At 38.1% G+C, this 26,597-nt stretch overlaps 1 protein-coding gene and 1 long non-coding RNA gene across 3 annotated transcripts; one reads left to right on the top strand and one right to left on the bottom strand.

The window, feature by feature from the left end:
• Nucleotides 1-826: 826 nt before the first annotated feature.
• On the bottom strand, nucleotides 827-4,708 carry LOC126486428 (charged multivesicular body protein 6-A). Of its 2 annotated transcripts, none has more exons than XM_050108947.1 (2): nucleotides 3,896-4,708; nucleotides 827-2,840 (listed from the first exon to the last, which is right to left on the bottom strand). In XM_050108947.1, the coding sequence occupies exons 1-2, from the start codon at nucleotides 4,499-4,501 to the stop codon at nucleotides 2,808-2,810; spliced, it is 639 nt and encodes a 212-aa protein (XP_049964904.1). In that variant the 5' UTR covers nucleotides 4,502-4,708; the 3' UTR covers nucleotides 827-2,807. The 2 variants fall into 2 exon arrangements, with proteins under 2 accessions (XP_049964904.1, XP_049964905.1); XM_050108948.1 differs by having other exon boundaries at nucleotides 831-2,840; nucleotides 3,863-4,708.
• Nucleotides 4,709-21,985: 17,277 nt separating this feature from the next.
• On the top strand, nucleotides 21,986-24,659 carry LOC126458435 (uncharacterized). The gene is made up of 3 exons (XR_007585635.1): nucleotides 21,986-22,174; nucleotides 22,419-22,528; nucleotides 24,325-24,659. It is a non-coding gene; the product is annotated as an uncharacterized LOC126458435 (long non-coding RNA).
• The last annotated feature ends 1,938 nt before the right edge of the window (nucleotides 24,660-26,597 follow it).

The following is a 26,597-nucleotide window of genomic DNA, read 5'->3' as shown; positions in this document are numbered from 1 at the left end:
TATATGCAACAAGTAAATTAACATATCAAGCGAGTTCATTCTGTCAGAATATCTACTCCAAAAAATATGAAATGGGAAATTGGTATAGCACTGACTGCACAAAACAAAGGAATAGCAAACTGTGACTTTAAAGCCATTAGTGTATTTCCTAACATCTCAGTTCCAAGTAATCAAGCAGATCTGACACACTGCAATAAAATTTAACCTTTTTTCCAGTATATTTTCATAAATGTAAATTGATGTTGGATTTTTTGATTGCTTCTTTATGTTTTTGTAGCTGCTGCTGGATAGATTCATCTCAGTGGCTAAATAATCCACTGTAACATTTGGGCATACATTTAGTGATGAGCTAGCAACTTACGTTAAATATACATAATGACATTAACTATATTATTGATCACACTTACTCACCGAACAGTAACATCAAATATTCATACTAAAACTTAAATCTGCAAACAAATAAATAGCATTTGCCTGGCAGATACGGTGAAGACAATGAAAGAACAAACATACACATTGCACACACTATTCCTTCACAGCCATGCTAGAAGGCAGGAAAGGTACAAGACAGTGTCTCACAGGTTTCCCCATGAAAATAGTTTCAAGAAACACTTCTGAAGTCAGCTGTTCAGGCCGTAAGAATGTCATTTAAGGTGTGCAGTCATTTGATTTTTCTGTACTATTAAACAAGGAATTAACATTAGGTTTTACAATTAAAAAAATTAAAATATTACACGGTATATTTTTATTAAAAATTGAATATTTGTGTATTGTTTTTTCTATTTTACACACTGGATAAAAAGGAAGCAGTAAAATAAATAAGCAAATATCCAACAAGTGGAAAAATTCTGAATAAATTACATTTGCTGTTATTAAGTAGTAATAATGATGCAGAATGAAATTTTTAAATTTGCCTGCTTGTACATTTTAAGACACTTTTCACTATCAAATAGACATACAAAAATAATGTTGATCTCTTATTTGTCTAAGCTGCAATAAACTCTTCAAACTAATACAACCTTTGGCTAACAGAGTTAAAATAGTATTTTATCCTTATTCACAAATGGCTTCAAACAAGCATTGTAGGAAAGGTCTGGGAGAATGGAAACACTTTTGGATTAAATGAGACCACTCACTAAAAAGCAGAGATGTTGACAGTCACGACAAAAAGAATGAGTACTTGCTAGCCCCCCCAGCCCCCCAACACACACACACACACACACAGACAGACACAGAGAGAGAGAGAGAGAGAGAGAGAGAGAGAGAGAGAGAGAGAGAGAGAAATAGGTTGTGGGAGGGGTAGGTAGAGACAGACCAGAGGCAGGAGAGGGATCTGAAGTGGGATGCTAGCAGATCGGACAGAGGCAGCTAGTTTGATTTTGCTGGCAAGAAATGAGAGAGAGGGTGTGGGTGGTGGCAAGTACACAGGCTGGGCTTGTGTTGCGCAGCTGTCAGAGACAATGGGGAGCAGTGCATGTTGAAAGTGACATGAACTGGGAGTGAGTGACCGGACAGAGAAAGGGCAAACTGTTGGGTAGGGGGTGTGGGAACTGAACCTTAACCTTCACCAGGGCTTTCAGTATCACTCATCATGACCGGAAATGAAGAATGTCGTACCCAACATCCTTCCCACCCTAAAATGCTGTTCCATTACCCTAATGCATACTATGCCACTTTCACTGTGCAGGACCCGCCTAATCAACCCACCCAGCACCTCCCACTCCAGCCTGTCAGTTTTCTCCTGCCACATGAGAGAGAACTCTGTTGAAAACACTGCACAGCTTTTAATGTCAATATGACTACCAATTAGTCATCTATGACGACGAATGGCCCCCATCAAACTGGTCCCAAGAACAAAGTTTACCACTCGGTGGCACAAAATGCAGCTGAAACAAAATGCTCATGACTGCTTCATAACCCGGGCCATGGAGGATCTTTCTCTGAACTTAGGAGTTTTCTTTACAACACAGCTTTCACTCCCATTATCATTCTGACCTCTATCTCTGGTAACCCACTACCGCTGTGATCTCCACCCAATAGTTTTCCCTTCCTCCGTCCTGTCACCCCCTCCCAATTTATGTCCCCATGTCATCCCAGCGTGCGCCACTACCCACCGGCTCCAACAACAATGCGCTGCATGCCTTGTATGTACATACGCCAATCCTTGCTCCCACATTTCTTGTTAGCTAATCAGCTGTCTCCCTCTCAGCTGCTAGCCTCCCACACCCCATCCTCTCCCTGCCTCCAGCCTCCCTCTACCCACCCTACCTGACACTACCCCCATTCCAAAAGCCATCAAGTTTTTGTTCCTTTTGTGTGTACCAACAACCAACACTTCTGCTTTTCAGTGAGTGGTCTCTAATCCAAAAGTATTTACACTGGTTTAAATAAATGTAGTAACCAGAGGCCTTCACAATAATGTGTCACAGAGGCACTTTGTGATGAATAAAATATTTTTATGCCAACAATGCTGCAGTTTGAGTATTACAGTATTAAAAGTTTGAGAAGCATCCAGCATACATAGGGGGAAAAATGGATGAGAAAGCAGCAATAACATTCAACAAATTGACACAGGCCATTATTATAGAAACCTACATTATCACCTTACATTATTATCACAGCACATGCCAGAATAAACTCTGGAAAAAAACAAGTGGCACTATATGTGCTAGGCCTATACACACTTTAAGATGAAGCTATGGACAACCGTACGACAAAACTCTTGTCTGTCACATTAACTTTACTATTCTCTTCCAATAGAACAGAAATACGTATAAAAGTTCACGAGTAACATAACGAAAATCTTGTTAATCACACCGGTCTTGCAGTCGTTGCACACTCTGCAACAAAGAGAGAAAATAGATCAGCATTATGATACTGGAAAGGAAAATTATCGCTCTAATTACAAAGGTGGAAACAATGCCCAGTATTTATATTAAGGAGGTGCACAATTCTGACTTGTCTACTGGTGACAAGTAGGAAATAATATTACCCGCTTTTGTAGGTAAATACTGTTCAATGAATAAAAGAAGACCTGAAGCCTATGAGTTTTGTTCCTTACTATAATCATTTCCATTTTTCTTAACTGAATTTTATACTATACTAATGCACTAAATATTACAAATCTGAACTAACATACACCACTCAACTGCACTGATCAATAAAGAATTTTGAGTGATGAAACATTGACGGCACTTATTCTATATTCCAGCCCCCACTGTAGCTAATATCTGCTTCGAGGAACTGAGCAAAAGTAAAATTGACAACGACTTCAAAACGCTTCTCCCGTCAGCTAATTCAATAGGCTAGCTGAATTAGATACATGTGGTAACTAATAACATTACTTGCCACTGTCAGTACTGCGTATAATATAAGAAGCTTATTGGAACGTGACAATATATAAATGATGCTAAACAAGATTTAGGGTCTTCCACATATGTTACGAAAGTGATCCAGTTCCTAGTCTACAAAGCCCGGGTCGACAGAAGCGTCCGATCCAACGCGTCAGCTTTGACCCCTGACGTAAGGGTGTTGTGTGTGACGTCATGACGGCGCGCAGACGAGCTGTATAGCGACGGTTGTGCGAAACACACATTATAACGCTACTTCTCAAATTAACTACATCGTAAAGTAATGCTGCTGTAATGTATTCTAAATAAAACAACTTAAGACTTTTAGACGCCTCTAGTTTTATATTGCCTACAACAAATCGCCGTCAAAACTTTGATGACTTATCGAATCTGTAGCTAAAGAATCATCATACAATGATAAAGTTACAAATCATTTGTTCCACTTATATACTAACTATTAACAAACTCCTCTTAACAGAAAATAATTCTACAGTACAATAAATTTTACTAACTTCATGATATTACTGTGCGACTTCGATGGCTACCTTCTGGGCTCTTGCTTTCTCCTTCCTTCTTTCTACTTCATCTGTAGGAACCTCAGGTAATTCTAGCTCTTCATCCTCGGCTTCGGGTACATCTGGAAGAGCTTCCTTTATTATTTCTTCTAGTTCTGCTTCTACAGACTCTTCGTCGTCAGCGGACAATGCGCCACTCAACAGTTCGTCAATCTCTCGCTGCTTTTCGACCCCTTCACGAGTTTCTTCAAGAATTCGTTCAACCTCATCAACGCTGATAACGTCGTGTACTTTTTTCAGCGCCTCGTTGCCGGCTCTAAGTCCATCTAATACCTGTATCTCTATCTGTGCGAACTCCAAATCATGGACAAGCCTCTGAAGGTTTTCCAATTGCCCGTCTGTTTTTTCGAGAAGCTGTTCTTGAAACTTTTTCTTCCGTAATATGAGCTTAGCACGTTCCTTTTTACCGTCTTGCAATAGTTTCCGTGCAAGTAGTCTATCTTTCTCCAACATAGACTCTACTCTCTTCTGATACTGTTTCAGTTTATCTCGTTGTTGTTTTAACTGCAATATAGCTTTGTCCTGCTCCGTTACCCGACTCACATGTTTTTTACTTTTACCAAACAAAGCACCCATTATTTACGTTCACTTTTTCACCAGAACTACAACGCAATCACTTTTAAATATACTATAGATCATGATATGCACAGTTCTTGACAACAGAAAAAAAATGTAGCTACGTGTCTGATACTCATACACCCACGTAAGTTCTTCCTTACACATCTGACTTTAATCAGATGGTCAGAACATCTACTACTCTCCTCGGTCCTGTACGTCACACTACTCTCGCCTAAGAGTATTATCTCTTACGGCTGTAAAGATATCACAGTAGACCGATTAGAGAGGTTTCCATAGGCATGAATCTGTAGGGGGACCAAACCGGGGAATATGAAGTATTTTTAATATTTTGGACGACGAAAAGCGGCTTTTAAGTAGCCATAGTATAGTTCCAGCCCTGTTGAGAACCTGCATAAGGAATGCTGTATGGTGAAAAAAGATCATGGCTACACCTGAACAGTCATTAGCTTCCAGCAAAACAAAAAAAACTTCCGTAAACATTACAACTTGACAGCTGAAAAGCTTGAAAGTGTTTACTCTGAGCTTAGATATAACGTAATGGATAATGCTACATGGCCCAAAAATACTGTGATCTATCGTTTTTTTATTCCAGTGAAATAATCTTTTCTGTGACAAACAGAAAGAAGAATTAAGTGTATACGGATCACAAACCGCTCAGAAAGTTACTCCCATAATCGCAAGCAGTGCCTGTGTCTTAGAACTAAGTGTGTTATCACTCTTTATAGAAGTGAAGCCAATTTTACTGTGTCTGTGTAAACATTGGTTATCAGAACAAACATCAACATGAATGGCGTCTTCGAACAGGATGCCTCGTCACGTGAGACCAACTTCCGGTCAGTAAATGTCAAAACAGCCAAGTGCGTACTGTCGGGAGACACTCCCGAAACCAGAGTCTAACATTATATTAGACTGTGGGGAAACTAAAGAGACATATATGTCGGCAACATATAATGGAAAATCTTTGATGTGAGAATGCAGGGACAGCTACACACTAACATGTCACGTTTAAAAAACCTTTTTATTTGCCCCATTTGTATGGGTTCCCGAAACCTGATTTCGTAAACCGATTTCCCAACACCCCTTCTGAGTGATAATGTAAACACTTCGAAACCGATTCTGCAAATGAGCTTCTACTTACCAGTTTTCCAATGCTGCAATCAGTTTTCGCTTGCATGTAAACAGAACCGTTTTTAAACGTACTTTGTCACGTTTCGTCTTGTTTTCAAAAATTTTCGTTTAATATGCACGGAGACACTTTTTGCACAGTGAAGGATAAAAAAAAATAGACTGAACCTGTTTATATCTCCTCCAATTGAAGAGAAATAGCGATTTGACTGACTAAATCTTAAACAATAAAAGCTGTTTCCCAGGTGTCATATTTAACTGAGGTAACAAATCCACTTCATACCTTAAAAGTAAACACGACAGCGTAAAACGGTTTCCGAAATTCGGTTTTCGTCTTTCGGAAGCGATATATATCGAACGCAGGACTGTCGCGGAGCAGGATCCCGATTTTGTACAGGCGTACAAAAGCTAGCGAAATGAGGGATGCTCAACTACCGGACCTACCGATAGATGGCTGTAGCGCGTGCCGGCAAGAGAACGTTGAGTGTCAGACTGTCCGCCATATCTGAATTTGGCAAAAAACAAAGTATCAAAACACGGATGAAAATGTTTTTCGTTCTGCGCCCTCATAAGTATTTTAAATTGGATGTTCTAGATATCTACACATCAACATAATGAAGTGTTTCTAATCTAGCGAGAAAAAACGGTGACAGTTCTGCTATGAAATTCCTAAATTCGAGTGTGTTTTGAAAGTTTGAGAAGCTGATCTATAAATTGTTTACTATTTTATGAGTGCTTTACTTATTTGCCCGTTTTAAAACACTATTTAAGATTCAATGGAGGTCAACAAATTACCTTACTTGCCGAAGCTGGTATAATTCGGAAAATCAAGTGTGGACAACAGTGAAGACGTCTCTTGAAAAAAAGTTGACATCGTTTGCTTAGGGGTATCTTTACTGACAACAGAAATTACAACTGAACTATTAAAGTATTACTTACGTATAAACGGAAAAAATCGTTATTTTTTCTTTATCTGAAGTGATGCATTACCGATCTGCATATATGCTGACACTGTAATTGCAACATGCACTTACGAATTTGGCTCTCTGTTTGATCAGTAATTTAAATGCCATGATTTTATTAACGCCTGTACATGACACGGTGTATTTAAACTGAGTGATATGGTAGAAGCACCAGTTTTTAACAGTGCTTCAGTCTTTGATACGAGACAAGAAATACATTTAAATGAGACAAACACAAAGCCCAATGTTAAGGCTCCTCGTAAATGCATGACTTGTATCATTTGGAAGTTAAGTCTAGTAATAATATTATATTGGACTGATCCATGATGATCTAGGAAGTGAAGGAACTTGTTGAAAATAACCTCGATCACAGCTGTTAATTTTAAGGTTGGGGTGTCTTAAAACTGTAATTTTCCAGTCTGACACCCAAACAATTTTAAAATTGAATTCAAAACATGTCAGTGAGCAAAATTAATTACACTTTGAATTACGACCATAGAATTCTATTTCTGTGAATCTTGGTTCCAGTCTTTGACATGGTGTCAATCACTGGAATGACTAGTTGTCAGTATACGGCCCAAGCCAAAAACAAACCTGAAAGTGAAAGCTACAGAAGCTGGCCAGACGGGCACCCCAATGGCTGCTACAATCTGTGTGAGACAAGGGTGACATTATATTGCAAATTTAGTGTAAAAAGTTCCATATTGTCTGAATTTGTTCTATACTGACAGGACATTCTAGTCCAGTCGATTTTCGTACCTGCAAAAGTACACTAGCCACTACCAGTGGCACAAAGGTAGTGCCACATTACAAACAACAGAAGTATTGGTGGACAATGTACAGTAAATAATATGTAATAACCTGAGAAATTCAAAATTGGTTTGAAGAAATAGAACAGTATTTGGATAGAGAGTAACATTTTGAAAATAACAAATGATGCAAGTAGAGTTTTCAGTTTTTATGAAGCTCGCTTACATTTCCCCCCCCCCCCCCTCTCCCTTTTCGATTATCAAGGGAAAAATGTGATAACATAAAAGTGCAAGAAAGTTGTGTACAATGTTGGAAATGATGAAAAAGAAAATCTCACTATGCTTCCTCCTCCCTGTGAAGAGTATTCCTGTAATAATAGCTAATATCATACCAAGAACATGAGGGTGTCACAGTGGAGATTTGTTTTCTGGTACAGACATCTGATACAACTATTCCACAGCAAAACGTACTTTCAATAGGTGTGGTACCAGTGCACTCCCATAGGATAACAGTATGTCCTCCAGGAATCACATTGGGTACACCACATACAGTATAAACTGTACAGCAACTACAATGCTTTGTGAGCAAGTAATAACAGTCAGTATCTTTAATTTTAACATAACTCTTGACTCCCATAATTATCTGCTTATACGTGTGCTTGTACTACAGGTTATTGGTAAAGCAAATACTAATGGAATAGGTCTTCACTCTTTTAATACTTAGCAGAAATTCTGAAAAAAGTAAATTGTTTTATTACTGTATCACCTCTATGGTGAATTAAGAGGTACTGACTGGTTTCTTTGAACATTTAATAGAAGGCTTCTTTTTTACCTGCTATTGATAAAGAACCATTCCAAGTTCTGTACAGAACAATCTCTCTCATTTTTCATGAGGTTTGTTATTCTGTACACTAGTATTTCTTCTTCTAAATGGTAAATAATGCATTCAGACAGTGCTGGTATTTAAGGTAATTCATGAAATAAACTATATTTAAACCAGAAAATTAAAGGTTCCACATGGCACATGAAAAGTACCTTGCTACACACATGTATGCACAGATTCCAAAATGTCTGTGAAATTGAGTTACAAACTTTTTTAAATAGAAATATGAAGATCACAATACTTTGCGTCTGCAATAACTCAAACGTAAAATACTTTAGTTCCCTATGGGAAACTTTGTTCTTTACGTGACTCGTGCAACTGCTATCACTCTTAATGGAAACCAAATGGCTTATGTTAAAGTTAACTAGCAAAAAGTGTAACCATTGTTACATAATTTCTGTGAAGTAAGATTCCTTAATGTTATTTCCTTCCTTTGTCATCATAACTTGATAATTTCAGTTCCGTATGGGACATATGAACTAACAAAATGAAATGCTTTTGTTACTATGACCAAACAAAATCTTTTTAACATGTAGTACACAGTTCAAATCAGAAAAAAGTGTAACCGTATAATTAAGGTAAATGTTGATGAAAATTAGGCATGTAACATGAATACTGAAATTTCCTAGATTTCCAGGTGTACCTGTAATCACTGTATTACGTACTTTGTAGTGCTAGAAAGATAATTCTATATGATTATTTGCATCCCCCCCCCCCTCGACACAGGAAAATATAATAGAAAGACATCCTAGCAAAATAAAGACAGGTTTTGCCTGACTCAGGCCCCCTCATTCTAGAATGGTTATAAAGTAATAAGAATGCTTATGACCAACTGGAACATTGTGTTCATTATAGGAAGTATTAAAACAAGAATTAACAGAGTAACAATTTTATTGCTCTTATGTTGCAGAGTATCCACAAACATTACTGTTTGAAACAAAGGGCCACAGCATACTCCATTAGATCACACTCATCCTGTGATTAAACTGTTTTCTTTAAGTGAAAAATTCAAGTTAACGTAATTATTGAGGGAAATATTTTCTCACACTGAAAGCCATCTGTCAAATAAGTCTCAGAACATTTTTTTTCATTAATTTCACACAAATCACCCGTTTTTAATGCAAGTGCATATTTTGTAACACCAAACATCTTAAAATAAGCTTATATAATAAACAATTATAATTTTTTTACAATATCTACACAGGACGTAAAGACTTAATTTTACTTCAATGTGATTCATATTTTGAAGTTCATCATTACACAACAACAACTCTATGGACAAAATAGTTTTAACAAATCTGTCAAAATGTCACACCCATCTGCATAGAATGTCCCGTTACATAATTTTTCCAATTTGAGCACTATACATGATTAAACAATACGAGTTTATTTAACTTCTGCCTTATACTTGATTTGTTGTTTAAAATTTTCTCAGCAGGCTTTTTTTCCACATGTTTTTAAGCGTATTCAGGAGTATAGGGATGCAATCTTACAAACAAGTTGAGTCTGATGTAAGTCCTCAATCCTAATTTCATAATGGTAATCATGACCAAGAGCAGGAAATGGGTAATCTACAAATTTATTTTTAACACAATGCAAAATCTTGGCCTGTATATATTTCTGTCGCATATCCCCAGCAATCACAAACATCTGAAACAGTTTCTGAGTATTCTACAACAGAGTACACGCAGTCACTTGTTTTAACCAGTTTTCCCCGGTTAACAAAATTTACAAATGCATTTTTATTGGCCATATTGGGAAAAGCATAGAGAGAATCACATTCTAATGCAGATTTAACTACTGGTGGCTTCAGTATGTGAAGACAGTCTTTGCATGTGATCTGCCTTGAAAGGCGCAATGACACATACCCTGCAATATAATAGAGTATGTTTTACTTGTGAAATGAGAACTTAATCGTATCAAGAAGTGCACACCACTCCTCTACTTCATTTTCTGCAGCACTTTCATCACTTTCTACTACATGCTTTCTTGCATGAAAATCATAAACAGGTGGCAAACAACACACATTAAAATTTGAGCAATTCCCATTCATTGCAGTGATATTGTTACCCAAGAGCAACTTTCTCATGGCACATTTGAACTGGTATGCATTTGGATTGTTGTTCCAACCACATCTGGACCGAATGCAGGGGAAAAAAAGCTCTATGTGGTCTTGTGACAGTTTATATGTTAGCAAATACTTCAAAGGAGATTCAACACGAAGCATACTTGTCAGAGCTATGTGCCTTACTGATTGCATATTGAAAATTATCCCAAAAGCAAAAGTATTTCTTGCATGGAGCAGCAATGGAACACCAAAGATTTTTAAGCTTTTGATATAATTTTCAGTGTGTCTGAAAATGCCAACGTGTTGACTGGGTGTTGTGTGATGTCCTTAGGTTAGTTAGGTTTAAGTAGTTCTAGGGGACTGATGACCATAGATGTTAAGTCCCATAGTGCTCAGAGCCATTTGAACCAGTTTTTTTATTTTATTTTAAATACCAAGCCAATAAGATTTGTTGTCAAGTCTCAGGGGGCTCTTATACCCTTTACCTAATGGATTTCTGGAGTTCAGAATATCAAAAATCCTATCAATATTATACAAAAATTCTACTGTTGCTTCACTTCCTTTAATATTTGGATCACCAGCCCTCCTCAAAAACACTATACTATCTGCCACACTAGAACTCAAAGTCTGTGGAGCTAATGAAACATTCATTTTTCTATTTACATAACTTATATGTTGTCCTGATAGTTTGTTGGCAAATGTCATACCTTCTTCTTGTTGTACCTTGTTCAATTGCTCAATGAAATGCCATCTAATAATGCCAGTTGGAGACTCAATAGCAGATACTTCTGCTAGAGCATTTCTGGCAAACTTAATCACATGACATGTCCAAGATACAATAAACATTGTAGCTTTTAAAATCACCCTTGGAAAAATTTAAAGTACAGCCAAGTGTACGTAAAGTGCTTATATTTACCTTGCAGCCATCACATGTAACACACCAAACCCTAATGCCAGAACTATGCAGCTCTCTAAAGCGGATTTTATCAGTGTGGCCTGATTATTTGCCTGTACATCGTTGATAAAGAAATATGTAATCGGGTATATAAATTTGCCTTTAATAGAGACAAGCATGAAAACCAGAGCCTCATATGCCTCTATTACTTCTTTTGACTGAGGCACTTCCCCACCAAACTCTGAAAAACCTGTGTATTGCTTAGTTCCTTGGTCCCAAACTACTTGCTTCCTAATTGCCACACTGTCTACAATTAGACATGAATCGCTGAACTGGTCCCTTACAATTGGGTTCGAATCAACGTACTTAAAAACATCTTTTAAGAAGCCAGTTTCACAGTCGACACTTGCCACCCATTTGGAAATCAATGATTTACGGGTCAGAGGCATTAATTTTTGCAGGTATTCATATGCTGCTGGTGAATAAAAGTACACAGCCATCGCAAACATTTTCACATTTGTTGTGTATCTATTACCCTTTGACGAGAGAGAGTTGTCCACTAAATTGCACACTAATTCCACTTGTGTTCCTTTCTGATGATTGAGGAAGTTATGTAACTTCTCAGGAAGATGGCCCTTCTCCTTCAATGAACTTATGATGTTATCCATGGAAAACACTTTCTTCTCTCTTCTTCGAAGTTTTTCTCGGACACACTTCAGTTTACGTTTTAATTCGTGAACAATGTCTGAGAAAAAATTGCAAGTTTCGGTCGCCATGTCTTCCATTTCTACTGTATACCACAATCAATTACTTGAGAACCAACTGCACTCTGAAATAAAGAAATAATTTCGTTATATATGATTGAAATAACTCAAGGCTTGATGAAAAAATATTATAAGAAAACTTATACTAACGTTTTCGACACAATTCGCAGCTTCTGCATTGGATAAATGGGACATGCTTTCCACGGAAGAATTCTCATTGACAACATTCTCCACGCAATCACTAGCTTCTGCAGAGGGCAAATCAAGCACGGATTCCAGGACAGAACGCTAAAAACAAAAATATGGAACTGTATTACAACATTGCTTAGACCTATGTAGCCCATTTGTGTCCGTACGAAATAAATTCACAAAAGTCAAAAGCACACACATAGCAAGGAAATTAATAAGCTACCTCAAATGGAGAAGCATCGTTGTCACTCAAAATCCCAACATGTCGTCGTGGCTGTTTATTTGGCGGCATCAAATGTGTCGGAAAGCCAAAAACTGACGTCTGAGACGTTTCTTCCACATTCCAGGGCTCACTACGTAATCATCTTGTCGGAAAAGGTTTCTGCAAAGAAAACTGCAAGACGTAGGTTTAAAATCTTTCCGCGTCACGGAAGTAATCCACTTCTTCAGCAGCTCTGGGTGCTTTAGAGGAAACCTGTTCAAAAACATCGAATTAGCAAACGCACTAAGTCTGTATTGTTGTCGTACTGTATCGGTAGTCCTACTACCTGTGAAATGGTAAGTCACTTTCCTTACTCCATCGCTTGGTACAATTGAAAGCAGAACAAGAAATCACCATTTCGATAATCCGTAATTCCTTATACACCGTACAGACCGAGAGAAACTTCTTGGCAAATTCAAATATGGCGGGCAATACAGACGATAGTGATCAGCTGGTAGAGCCATCTATCGGTAGGTCCGGTAGTTGAGCATCCCTTATTTCGCTAGCTTTAGACGCCTGTCGATTTTGTTTACAGCGATGACACACTGAACGGTATACTACCACAGTCTGACGTAACATAACAGTCGCGACACTTGGCCTCGATTTTGTTGCCTACCGCGCCAAGGGCGCCCCAAGCGGCCGGTAGGTTAAACTGTGAGTTTATACAATGGTTTTTACCATCGGGACCGTTTGTAGCGCAATAAATTTCAGCAACAACAGGAAGAAGACACCACAGCTGTCTTTTTTAGGTTTCCTAAGGATCCTGAGAGGTATATACCATCATATTACTAAACTCTATCGTCAGGACTCACTTGCAAACTATATACATGTGTAAATGATGTACGTTTCGTTTTAGGGGCAGAAAATGGCTAGTTAATAGCAGACAAGAAGACCTTATGAAGAAAGACCCAGTTTACCTGTATAATAGTATTAGGTTTTGTTCGCTACATTTCGAACAAAACCAGTTCATGAACGCAGACAATAACAAACTCGTGTGGAATGCAGTACCCACACTGTTTGACATTCCAAATAAGCCACCTCAACTGACGATGAAGAGGAAACTTCCACAAAGATTTGATAGTTTTTATTGCCATTTCAAAAGTTATGAAGACAAATTTGGAAGCTTGGTTATTTGCAGTGAAAATGTTTGTTTATTTTTGAGGGATTGTGAAAATCGGATGGCTTCAGTTTTTAATGAACATTTCCACAAGAAAAACTATGGTGAATTATATGTGGACTTTCTCGCGTCCGTCGTAATTTAATATATATATTATTATTGTTATTATTATTTTTTGATTGTTTCCGACTTACGTGGTGGGCCTTAATAAAAATGATATTTAAGTTGAACAATGTAATAAACTTTTCATATTAATTTCCTCGGCTAGTCAGTTCACTTTAAAGCAAGAAATCTTTAGTTATTAATTAAAATTGCGGCCCACACACGCGCGAGAGTGTTTTTCTTACCTCCGTTAACCATTGTATTGTAGTCAGAGTCCTGGCTCTGGGTCTCGGCTATGGTACTGAAAATAAGAATCTTAAAGCTAAGTATTTCTGCAACTTCGTGTGGCTGTGGAGAAAAATTGATATTATGCTAATAGCGGGCGAGTTTTCCGCTTCCGCTAATTTTTCATAAGTTAATATCGCCACGTAATGGCGTCGTTGGCTGCATCGGCCGCTGCGTTTCTTGAGCTGTGAATTACTTGAATGCAGGTTAATTCAAGGAAGGCGGACATGAAATCGGGATCACCTCTTACAAATTAAAAGTGCACAATAATATTAAATCAGTATATTATATGCTTAACTCATACAAATATGCTTACATTTGCCAGCACTCGCAAGATGTCCATCTGTCACCATAAAGACAAGTGAAGAAGTGAAGTCGACTAAAAAATTAACAAAAGAGCGTATCTTGTCGTCTCTTTGGATCATTCTGTCATAAATTATTTCTTTGCAATCTAAACCTACACAGAGAAATTATTATTTTACGGCTACATGATAAAAACTTGGCACTGGGGACGCTATATTGCCCCCCGAAATGTTTATGTCATAAAAAATGTTCGTGTTTTTTTTTTTTTTTTGACATAAATATTTCCTCTTTCATGTCCACAGTGTCCACACGCAGATTTTTCTTTCACAGTTTACATATGTCACATCGTATGTTGTAATTACTGAGGTGTGTTGCACACAAAGTGTAATACAGATGAAGTTATCTACATAAAAATATGATATACAATTGGTTACGTATAGTCATCTACAAAAGGACATACAATACAATTACTTTCATTTTGGCTGCTTCTTTTTAGGGTTGCAACTTTTGTAGTGTTCAAAGGTATGCAATCACGAGTTAGTCCGGAATATTTGAAGTCCCAGGGGTGTCAACTGTTCGCTCCCCATTTGGCGCGGCCGTAGGGAAACCTGGGGAAAACCTCGGCGGAGCGACAGACTAACTACTTGGGTCACTTTCACTTAAATGTTTCTGGGATGTCATTGGAGTACAGCATGTGCAAATAATGTTTTGTTGCACTACGCAAAGAAATGAGGTCATTATAACAATTGATTGCGGTGTCGTTTATGATCTACGCCGCGACGTTTAGCTCGCGACGGCGTCGGTTGGTGTGTTCGGTGCTCGACGGTCGCGGCGGCTGCGGAGAGGTCAACGCCCGCTCGACGCCAGCGTGTCTCTCGCCGTCGCGGAACGTCAGAATCAGCTGATCGGCTGCACCGTTGGTGATGCGCTTCTGTCTCGCCCGAGCGTGGCGCAGTGGGATGATATTCGCCCCCTGCTCTTGTTCGCAGGAGTTAGCTCTGCTACGCATCTCTGACGTAGTACATGAAACATACACACAACCAACGTAATATTTGTTTCCCGCTGAAGATGGTTACGCTAGTGGGAAAGAAGCATTTATTAGTGCGGCAGAAGTTGTTAAGTTTTCGGCAGTTTCCGAGTGTCAAGCTAGCACTGTCTTGCAGAATACATGACATGGATCTTCTCCCGTGAATGAAGTTTTGTTGCGCCACTGTTTCCATTACACGTCAGTTTTTGTCTTGATACAATTATTTATGTTTTCGCCGCACTCGCAGGCACTGGTGAGTGTCCCAGTACGAGCTTAGCACAAACATTCGCCGTTTCTGCGGTCGCTGTTTTGCAACAGTCCACGCATCGCATTCCAATCTCGCATTATTGTGCTCACTGAAACTACAGTCTGTCCCAAAAATATTGACTGTCGGTTCACTTCACGTTAACAGTTCACATTTATAAGCAAATTCACAGTTTTTCGTGCGTAATATTGGCGTTTGGCGTCCTCACCGCTGTTGAACGTTCAATACTAGCACTTCACTGTCCATATCACAGTTTCACCTTCACAGTTTTTCACACTGTTTAAAGTAACTGTTTCGATTAGTTCACAAATACTAATGTATTTCATTCAGTCTGAACTGGATTTTGGCACGTGCTGGATTTTACCAGTCTCTCGCACTAATTATCTCTCTTCATTTTCCACTTAGAGTCGTACTTGCCTTCAGATTTTTTGACTATACAATTGTATTTTCGTCTCATCTGAGGTAAGTCCCCATGTCATGTCTGCCCACTCATTGCATACTTGCCCTCCAGAGCCAGGCTCGACTTTACAAAACTTTGCCTCTCGCATTATCGTACACATTTTATAATCTAGGCCTAGCGTGCAAGTTCCTAGATTAATGTTAGATTTGTGACTTTTGTTTACACTACAAATTCGTGCAAATCTCTGCCTTAGCAGATGGCAATATATTTTAACACTGCTAAGCGGTAGTCGCATTTACTGATTTGCTTTGTACCTTGTCCACAACACATGAGGTACCTTGGGTGATGTACATCCTGCACTCATATTGTTAAGTAAATTATGCTTGAGCATATTTCAAGATCGATATAGATATAAATACATGGAACAACATATACACTATAATATTGAATTTCATAAGTTGCGTTACTACTACAGTTCAAAAATATTCATGACACACTAATGAAAAATTCTGTCATCATTGCATGCTATTGAATTTTCTTTAATATTTTTTTTAGCATTTTTCAACATGAAATTTTTAAAATATTCTTAAATCTACGTTCATTTTTTTTCAAAATGCAATTGTTTAAAAATACTATTATTCCTTAACATCTACAAAATTGAATCGCACTAATCTTGTGCGCCTCATTGTCTTTAAATGTTACACTAAAATCTTAACATTTACACACAGAAAAAAAATACACTATGAACTTAACCTACTACACACAAATGTAAAAGTTGCTCTACTGAGCAAACTTCTTTAAGTCTTTGTAAGTATTTTTCTTGTTTCCTTCATAACTGCCTCCTTCTTTGACCACGGGATGGTGTAGTTTGCGTGACAGAAAGTATCGTGAGGTACCTCTTCGATGTTATAGGTGTAGCCCTCGATAACACCGGGTTTTTCCGAAAACACATTCTCATAATCTGTAAGTAGCTGAGTCAATTCGTTTTGTTGTGCTTCAGTCAAATGTTCTCACTCCCTAACTTTCATGGCTATCAGTTTCCTTTTTTCCTCTTTATCTTCAGTAATAAATTCTTTATAATATGCTTGTCTTGTACTTAAGTCAGAATATAAATTCATTACCTGTATTCCTTCGAATCTCGACTGAAAGCTCCGGCAATATTTACCGTGCACTTCCCGTGTCCTCAACAATGGCAAAATTACACGTCTATCCTCATTCATAAGGCTTACTTCCCCGCACAAGAGGTCGATTTTTGCGTCCCTCTGGCGTAAAAATTCCATCCCCAGGATGCAAGCAACACCTAATCCCTTAACTACTAGGAACGAGCCTTTAATTGCTTCATTTCCTACCGTAAACTCGACTTGCACCTGGTGCTTTATGATATGAGATTGTGCACCTATTGCACCTGTTACACGACAATTCTTCACTGGCAATACTGGTATTCTATTATTTTGACTCAAGTACTTGTAAAAATTTGCACTCATGACATTGGTTGACGCACCGGTATCGACTATTATCTGTATTGGTGCTCCGTACATATCTGCTTGCAATATAGCCTGCACAACACTTTTGTCGGTTCGGTTACATTTCTGCGGTATGTCTACAAGTTCCTTTTCTATTTTTATTCCCTCATTGTATCTCAGCATACAAAGTTAATAGCTGTCATCCGTGAATCTGCCCTCACTACACCATCCTGCAGCCAACAACGGAGAGCGTATTGTGGCTGTCTTTAGTTTAACGGATGAGCATTAGTGGGCTGACAGTTGTCTGTCACTTCCACTAACCTCACATTGTGGTTCTGGTTGTTGTTGTTGCTACTGTTGGGTTGTCCGCCCTGCCTCCCCGATGGCGTATTTTGATACTGTGTATGGCTCTGGTTTTGCGGTGGTCGGTTGTAACTTCCTGACATGTTCTGTGATGGACCAGGGTTGGCGTTCCATTGTGGTGTTGTGTTTTGTTGCCACTGTGGTGTCGGTTCATTACTACCACGCCACTGGTTTCGGTTGTTCCGCCATTGCGGATTGCCGTTACCATTATATCCATTACTCATGCGTCCATAATGATGTCTCTTTCGATTTTGACGATTGTAACCGTTGCCATTATAACCATTGCCACTGTTTGTGCCTCGATTCTGTTGCCGGTGCTCTTCCCTATTCCCGTTATCATTTGGTACTAAGTTACTACCATTACTGTGGCTGCTATTGTAATCGGCCTTTTGTTGATTACAGCCTGCATGGTTCCACTTGTTTTCGGTTTTCATATCTTCGATCAATAAGTCAACAGATTCCACTATCTCCATGAATTGTTCTATATCGTATTCTGGCACATTGATGAAATATCTTTTAATTTCATTTTAATTAATCTGATTATGTCACGATCGGACATTGGCTCGTCCCAGTACCTGGTTTTGTTTATATACTTTTCGAAATATTTGCGTAACATTCCCATCTTAGGATTGCACATTTCTGGACTGTACAACTCCTTTCGTAGTCTTTCTTGGACACTATCGGACCAGAATTTTTGCAAGAATGCACCTTCAAACTGTTGCATCGTTAGACATTTGTCAGACACGTCGGTGGCCCACAGTGCCGCGTCACCTTGAATAAAGGAGACCACAAACTGTATTCTTTGTCTTTCCGTCCATGTCCTGGGAAACACATTCCTGAAGCTCTTAATAAATACAACAGGGTGGACATTTCGTTTTTCGCTACTGAAAGGTTGGAATGTCCTGTGTTTTATTACATTGTCCTCTTTTTTGCACGTCTGATTGCTACATTCTGGGACATTCATTACTTTGTGATGTGCGCTGCACGGTATCGCATATTGTTCGTGCTCATAATTCGCATTAGGTTGCGGTTGCGCACTCGCACCCTGCCTACCGTCAGCGTTATTATAGTAATCAGTGCGCGGAGTCAGATTCATGATCTGTCCGCCACTGTTTACATTGCTTTCCTACGCAGACAGTCTCCGCACGACCTCCTGTTGCCAATTTGGCAACTCTGCAGTCACACGGGACTTAATCTGTGTTAATTCGGCATGTAGTGCGGCAGCGCTAGCGTCAATATTTACACTCGCGGCCGCAGTCGCTTGTTCTACAGCTGTTTTTACGTCGCTTTCAATCTTTGCAGATATCTCGCGATCCTTCCATTCATTTAATTCTTTTTCTACTTTTTGAGCTTGCACTTCCAAATATGTGTCAATACTTTTCCGTGCATCTATCTCCACATTATCTATGCGGTTGGTTAAAGTCTGGACATTATCTTCAAGCCCAGCCTGCGATATCTGTAATTTTTGCATTTCGCCGGCTAAGCTTTGCACAAGATCGGATATTTCTTTGCACGCGTCCCGCATCTCGGCTAGTTCGCTTTGGATACTGTCGAGTTTTGCTTCACTGCGCTGCTCTTGCTCAATGAGCTTTTGCGTTAATTTTTTCTCCTGCTCATGCAGCATCTGAGCCAGTTTTTCGTATCTTTGTTTTTCCCTCTGTTCTGCCATTCTTTCTTTTTCCCTTTCTTTCTGTTCTCTTTGTTGCTCTTGCTCATAGAGCATCTGAGCCAGTTTCTCGTCTCTTTGTTTCTCCCTCTGTTCTGCCATTCTTTCTTTTTCCCTTTCTTTCTGTTCTCTTTGTTGCTCTTGCTCATGGAGCATCTGAGCCAGTTTCTGATCTCTTTCCCTATCTCTTTCTTCTAACCTGCGCAGAAATTCTGCAAATGTGTCTGCAATCGGTGAGCATACTGGTGCCCCGCTTAATCTAGCACTCAATTGGCCCACCTGCCCAGGCAGTGGAGTTGTTACTCTATTCCCAATCTGCTGTGGAGCGTCATTCACCGTCCACAGATCCTCGCCCCCCGCTCCGGAAATTATGTTATCCGAGGCGGTGGCTTGGGACTCGTTTACGTATTGCAAATGATCCTCACTTTCCATATTAACAGAATTTTGTTCTTCTGGTACGGATGCTTTAGGTTGTCCTATCTTACCCATACTAAATTCACTTTAAGGCACAGACGAATCTTTAACACTGATACACACATGATTAATTATCCCCTCCAAAAATAAACACAAAAATACACAAAACGAATAATTATCCCCTCCAAAAATAAACACATAAATACACAAAACACCGAAGGTATCTCATGTGCACATGGGTTAGATATTCCGCACAGAGCTACACAGGATGCTTGCACAATAGGCCTTACCTTACTTATTTTTCTTTCTCGCAATCCTTTTTCTTTTCTACACTTTTTCCTCTCCAGATCTCCTCAGGGTGTGGTTTTGTTGTTGTAAATGTAAAAGAATTCATACAAGCATTAATATTTTACAACAATTAGACACATACATAATTACATTCATTACAATAGAATTATATTAATCGGGCCCCAAAGTTGTGGCGTCAATCTCGTGTCCGTCGTAATTTAATATATATATTATTATTGTTATTATTATTTTTTGATTGTTTCCGACTTACGTGGTGGGCCTTAATAAAAATGATATTTAAGTTGAACAATGTAATAAACTTTTCATATTAATTTCCTCGGCTAGTCAGTTCACTTTAAAGCAAGAAATCTTTAGTTATTAATTAAAATTGCGGCCCACACATGCGCGAGAGTGTTTTTCTTACCTCCGTTAACCAATGTATTGTAGTCAGAGTCCTGGCTCTGGGTCTCGGCTATGGTACTGAAAATAAGAATCTTAAAGCTAAGTATTTCTGCAACTTCGTGTGGCTGTGGAGAAAAATTGATATTATGCTAATAGCGGGCGAGTTTTCCGCTTCCGCTAATTTTTCATAAGTTAATATCGCCACGTAATGGCGTCGTTGGCTGCATCGGCCGCTGCGTTTCTTGAGCTGTGAATTACTTGAATGCAGGTTAATTCAAGGAAGGCGGACGTGAAATCGGGATCACCTCTTACAAATTAAAAGTGCACAATAATATTAAATCAGTATATTATATGCTTAACTCATACAAATATGCTTACATTTGCCAGCACTCGCAAGATGTCCATCTGTCACCATAAAGACAAGTGAAGAAGTGAAGTCGACTAAAAAATTAACAAAAGAGCGTATCTTGTCGTCTCTTTGGATCATTCTGTCATAAATTATTTCTTTGCAATCTAAACCTACACAGAGAAATTATTATTTTACGGCTACATGATAAAAACTTGGCACTGGGGACGCTATAACTTGTTGATGGCTATCCCAAGTTTTCCTCCTGGACGTTGTGAAGAAGCTAAGCTGTTGTTGATCAAGATATTTGTTAAAGTGAGACTCGTTTACTGGCTCAAATATTGGAATCAAGACTTAGTTTCTAACAACAAGAAAGCAAATAAGAAACTGAAGAAGTTAGCTCATTTGGCTGCTGATTTCTTTGGTATGTATTTCATTCACTTCTGTTGTTAGTCACTTAATTTTCCTTGCTTCTTTTGTGTGATGACCTTATGCTGTTAGCACCTTGTTCACTGACAGTTTGTTTGAAAATTATTCAAACATTTGGTTTTTCGTGAAATGTAATCAGGTCATTATAATGTTTTCAGCATAATTTCTCAAACTATTTGGCAATTGCTTGTCCCACTTAGAATAATAAAAAGATGAAGGTCGTACTTGTGGCAACAGGCGACAATGACAAACACAGTAGGCCTACAGAATGTTAAACAAGCCGTCGATCGCTTTTGCATGTAAAGGTACATGTCAGCGCTTCTTACATGTGGAACTATGTGTTTATATTCTTTTGATATCAATGTGGTAAGCTGCAATTCTGTCCAATGTCACAAGCGTTTCTTCACGAATGTGTTGCAGCTAGCCACTCTATTAATGGTTTTTGTCCGTACTTGGGCTTATTTTAGAATCATTTTTAGATGCATATATACCTTATGATACTACAAAAACTCTTGGAGGCAAGAAAATGACTCAAATAATTCGGAAATTACGTGGGAAATGGCTGGAAACAAACATTATGCTTACGACGCACTAGACTCTAGCGCAGCGAAACACGGGAAGTGACGTAGTTCACAGAAGTTACCACATCCAGTCGAAAGCACTGAGAGTATTATTTTCGAAGACGAAATTTTTGGCGGGTAGAAAGATCTGTGGTTGTTATTGTTTGCGTCCAGGAGGTAGATGCCGCATGGAACTGTTGTAGTAACTCAGTTATAGGCTTTGTGGTATTGTGAATTCTAAGAGACAAGAAACGGAACGCAAAATTGTTGGAGAGAAAACAGGAAACGTAATATACATTCGCATTCTGGGATGCAAACACGCTTATAAGTTAAAATGATTGTGGTTAGTATCGTATTTTCCCATAGAATATAAATGTATATGATTTATTTAATACTGTGGCGTATGTGCTCAAGCTGCACGTGTTGTGTTGTACTCATGAACCTTATAAACGGCAGATTTAGCTCCATAGCTGTGTTGTATGCAACGTAGTACTGTTGTAGTGGCTGTTGGAAGGCTTCTTCAAATGTAACTCTCGTTTAAACATGTTGAGATGTTAATTAATGGAGTTGTTGGACTTTATTTTTAGTCACTGAAGTATATAGCGATGAAACTCGCTAAAAACAGGAAGAGAAATGCAGCGAAACTGGAGATACTGTGGGAAATTTGCATTTGCAAAATAAGATGCTGAAATAGCAGGTAAGGGTTCATATGAATGTCTCGCCTGACATTCAGAACATTCTTAAATCAAATCAGTGTCTAGTAAATTCACTCTTCATTATTAATCATAAGGACCATTAGCGAGTAAATGGTTAAGGATGTAAGTGTTAGAATGGACAATTTTTAGATCTTAGCTGCGCTGCTTGGAAAGAAAATGCTGTAGGATAGATTGAATAAAAGTATTGTTTGTGGGCCAGTACAGTGAGAAAGATATCCTAAGTGCAAAGCAGGCAGTGCTGGCCTTTCTGGGTTGTGCCAAAAAGATGCGAACTCTGAACAAATGTTCCAACTGTAATTAAGTTTCGTTCTTGATAATTTAGTCCTGTTTTCTTGCCAATTGGCAGTCATTACCTCATCACTGTTTCCTACCTGAGGATAACTTGAGGTTATTCGCACAAGGTCAAGTGCTGACGCTACACCCATCTGCTTTGACCTGTAATGTCATGGTGAGCCTTGTTTTGAGTCTGTGTGTGTGTGTTTGTAGATTATGTTGTAGTATTTGGTGGCTCTCTGTTGTGCTGTATGTTTGTTAGTAAGTAGTTTGACATGAATTGAATGTTTCATGGTGGTACTGAAAGAATTTGTGCTGGCTTTCTGGTGAGTTACTGTGAATTTGCATATTTGAGCTGATGGATTCATGTTTATGTTTGGAAATAATAGTGCCATGTGTTTCTTGTGGTCGGAGATTTAAATTTTTTTTTTTTTTTTTTTTTTTTTTTTTTTTTTTTTTTTTTTTTTTTTTTTTTCCCTTCTGTGGTGAAGAAGATAGATATTTATGAGTAGCTCATTGCTTGTTGCAATGGGCGAAGTTGTTTGTATATATTGAAATTGGTGGTGGTGAAAGTTTTCATGAAATTTCGGGATTTCCTTGTTAGTCTTCAGTAATTGTTGGAATGTTATTGCTAGGTATCATGTGTACTGATGTACTATCATTGTTTAGGATACATTTCTGTTGGTCATGTGAACATGGTTTGATTTGTTGTACTGAGAACTTTGGTTTAGATAGAGTAAGTGAAAGTGTCGTATCTAGGGCTTTGTTTGAGGTAAGAGGGTGAAGTGAAATTTGCAACACCATGTTTTAGAGTGGTTGGTTCATGGTATTGAGGGCTTCGTTGAGCTGTGTAGGTCAAGTGAAAATTGTTGAGTTTTTGGTTCTGTATGGGTTACTGGTATTGAGGTCTACATTAGAGATATATAGGTCATGTGAAATTTACAACACCAATAGTTTCATTTTTGTAATTTTTTTGGTTAAATTTTGAGGATTTTTTGTGCTTTATTTTTGGGTGAATACTTGATTTGCAGTGATGTTATTATTGCCAGCGAGTGGAAATTGTGATTGTTTATTTATGTCATGCCTCATTAGTAAATGTATATATTGTAAAGGTGATGTGAGAATGCTTAATGCCTTGAAGATGCACCCACAAAATGACAGTTGTTACATACTAGTGTCTATCTCCAGCTTATCACTTACAGTTTGATGCAATATGTGATCAGGTTAGCTGGATGTGTGCTTAAGCATTTGATACCTTATTATTTGTTCAGATGTAGAAGATTTTACTCATGGGTACTTCATTAGATGTTGATTTATATCTAATTGGTGACAGAGTGGTGTACTCTACATACGAAATTCATGTTACTAATCTGTACATACTTAATACTTTTCTAATTTGACATGTAGTGATGATATTCTACTTATGTTTGATCTTTTCTATACTGCCAGGTTCTGTCAAAAAGTATTTCATAATTCATTTGGTATACCTTTGATTTATTTTCAGAAACACATCACAAATCCAGTACCACAGCAAAACTACAGGATTGTACAACCAAATGTTCTCTGCCACTACCCTATATTTTTTGGGATGGTTACGAAGGATAGGCCATGGCATATACCGAAGATCATTATTTTATATTTTACCATCTGTGCCAGGTTAATGTGTCTGTTAATATATCAATGTTATGGCACTGTCAATAGTAGTATCACCGATACACTTTAAGAAAATGAAAGTTTACAATCCACTGTGAAAACCCACTGTCATATAATGTTTGTTGAAGTGGATGACACTTGTATCTGTTGTGTTGGAGTTACTGTTGCAATGAATGTGATTTTTTTTTTTTTAGTGTGGCATGTAAAAACAACTGCAGTAAAATAAATTTGTTTATTGCAAAAGGAGTTATGTCTTTTACATATGTTGTATTGTCCCATTTTATACGTGCGTTGTTCACAATCCCTGCTCCCATCCCCACCCAGAGAAAGTAATTACAGAATCGTTGCATAATGTTACATCGTGTGTGTGTGTGTGTGTGTGTGTGTGTGTTGGAAAGGGGGGGGGGGGGGAGTGCACAGACTTTTGAGAGTAGTTTATTGGTCCATCCACTAATGATTATAGGTCCAAGGGTAATATTTTTTTTACTGAGATGCTTACATTTCTTCAAAAGTAAATCTGTGAAAAATATGAAATTAAAATATTTTATTATTGGCTCTGCATGGAACGTTGAATGTTTCGTTATAATATATTCAATTACTCAACATTTATTCACTTACTGTGAACTGTTAGACATCAACAGTATTAGGTACAGATGTAATACCTATTAGTGACATGAAAATTTCTGTCGGACTGCGACTTGAACCTACATTTCTCTCTTGTTGTGAGGAAATATTCCATGAAGTTCTGAGTTTGCAGTCAGATGTTACTGAACCAGTGTTCTGACTGCATAATGTCCAGCAATGTGAATGTGATGAAGACATACTGAATATTCATCTGTCCTAGAAACCTCAGCAAAGATTCACTGTGTATATCTTTAGAATAAGGTATAATGAGGCAATTGTAACACACACAGACAATGATACACAGCTTCTTATTTGTCATGTGTTCAGTTCTTTTCCTTTGATTCTTTCCACACATCACCTCTCCTCTGCTTGTAACATCAGATTGATCAGTCTGTGTGAGTACATAATGGGCTCTGAAAAGGAACGCTTAAGTTCTTCTAGATATGCTGTTCGGTTTCTTATTTTGGATATGGCATGATGATGAAATGGAACAAGCAGAAGTAGCAACTGTTATGACCAGTGCTTGATTTGTGAAGTAATAGTAGTACCAGTACTGTGACCTACCATGGACTGTTTTTTAATTAATGTCTTAAAACATTATTTTAATGGTTTTGTATCAGTATGGTATACTATCACAAATCAAGCACTGGTTATAACAACAAAAGCAATCGTCTGGTTTAAAATAGTCACACTGACTGTACCTGGATTGCCCTGTCATCTCACAGCAATAAAAAAGGAAGATTGTTTGACAATATTATAGAAAGGATAGGTACTACTCATTATATAATGGAGATGCTGATTCACAGTTAGGCACAACAAAGACTGTCAAACAAAGCTTTCAGCCAAACAGGCATTCATCACAATTAGACAACATATTTTAGTATCTCCACCATGTGGTGAGTAGCAACTACCCTTTTCATAACATTGACATTATTACATAATGGATTTTCCATTGTGTGAAGATTAGTGTTTAATGTACCATTGACCGCAGTAGTAAGGACAGACTATCAGGTGTCTACGGACAGAGCTTATCTCTTACTATGTGGTCTCCATCAAGATGGACACAATCTTCATCAAGGCTTTTTGCATCAGATCTGTGGCTGAGTAGCGGCCAACTGAATGTTGCCTCAAACTAAATTAGTGCTAAGTAAAGAAAATAAACAGAGGAAATTTGTTCAATGCATAAATTTGAAACTAATATTAAATTGACAGATTCTTTGACCAAAAGTTGGCTTACACTACACAAAGTGGTTTTGCAGTAGAAGTTTTCTTCTTTATTGACACTCAAGATAGTTTCTGTTCATCAGTATGTTTGAGAATTATTCCCAAACTAAATGTATATACAAAAAAGATTTTGGTGGCAACTGAAGTATAGTAAGTTTGATTTCATGGCTATTTTTTATTTCCATTTATCTGCTTTCCTATCCCGATTTTCTTCAGCTGCCATATGTGGCACAGCTGTTTCTGCCAGGATATGGATTTTCATTTCCTTAAAATGCA

The sequence above is a fragment of the Schistocerca serialis genome, chromosome 1 (genome assembly GCF_023864345.2).
Source record: "Schistocerca serialis cubense isolate TAMUIC-IGC-003099 chromosome 1, iqSchSeri2.2, whole genome shotgun sequence".
Lineage (NCBI taxonomy): Eukaryota > Metazoa > Arthropoda > Insecta > Orthoptera > Acrididae > Schistocerca > Schistocerca serialis.
This window is presented reverse-complemented; position numbering and strand designations above follow the sequence as displayed.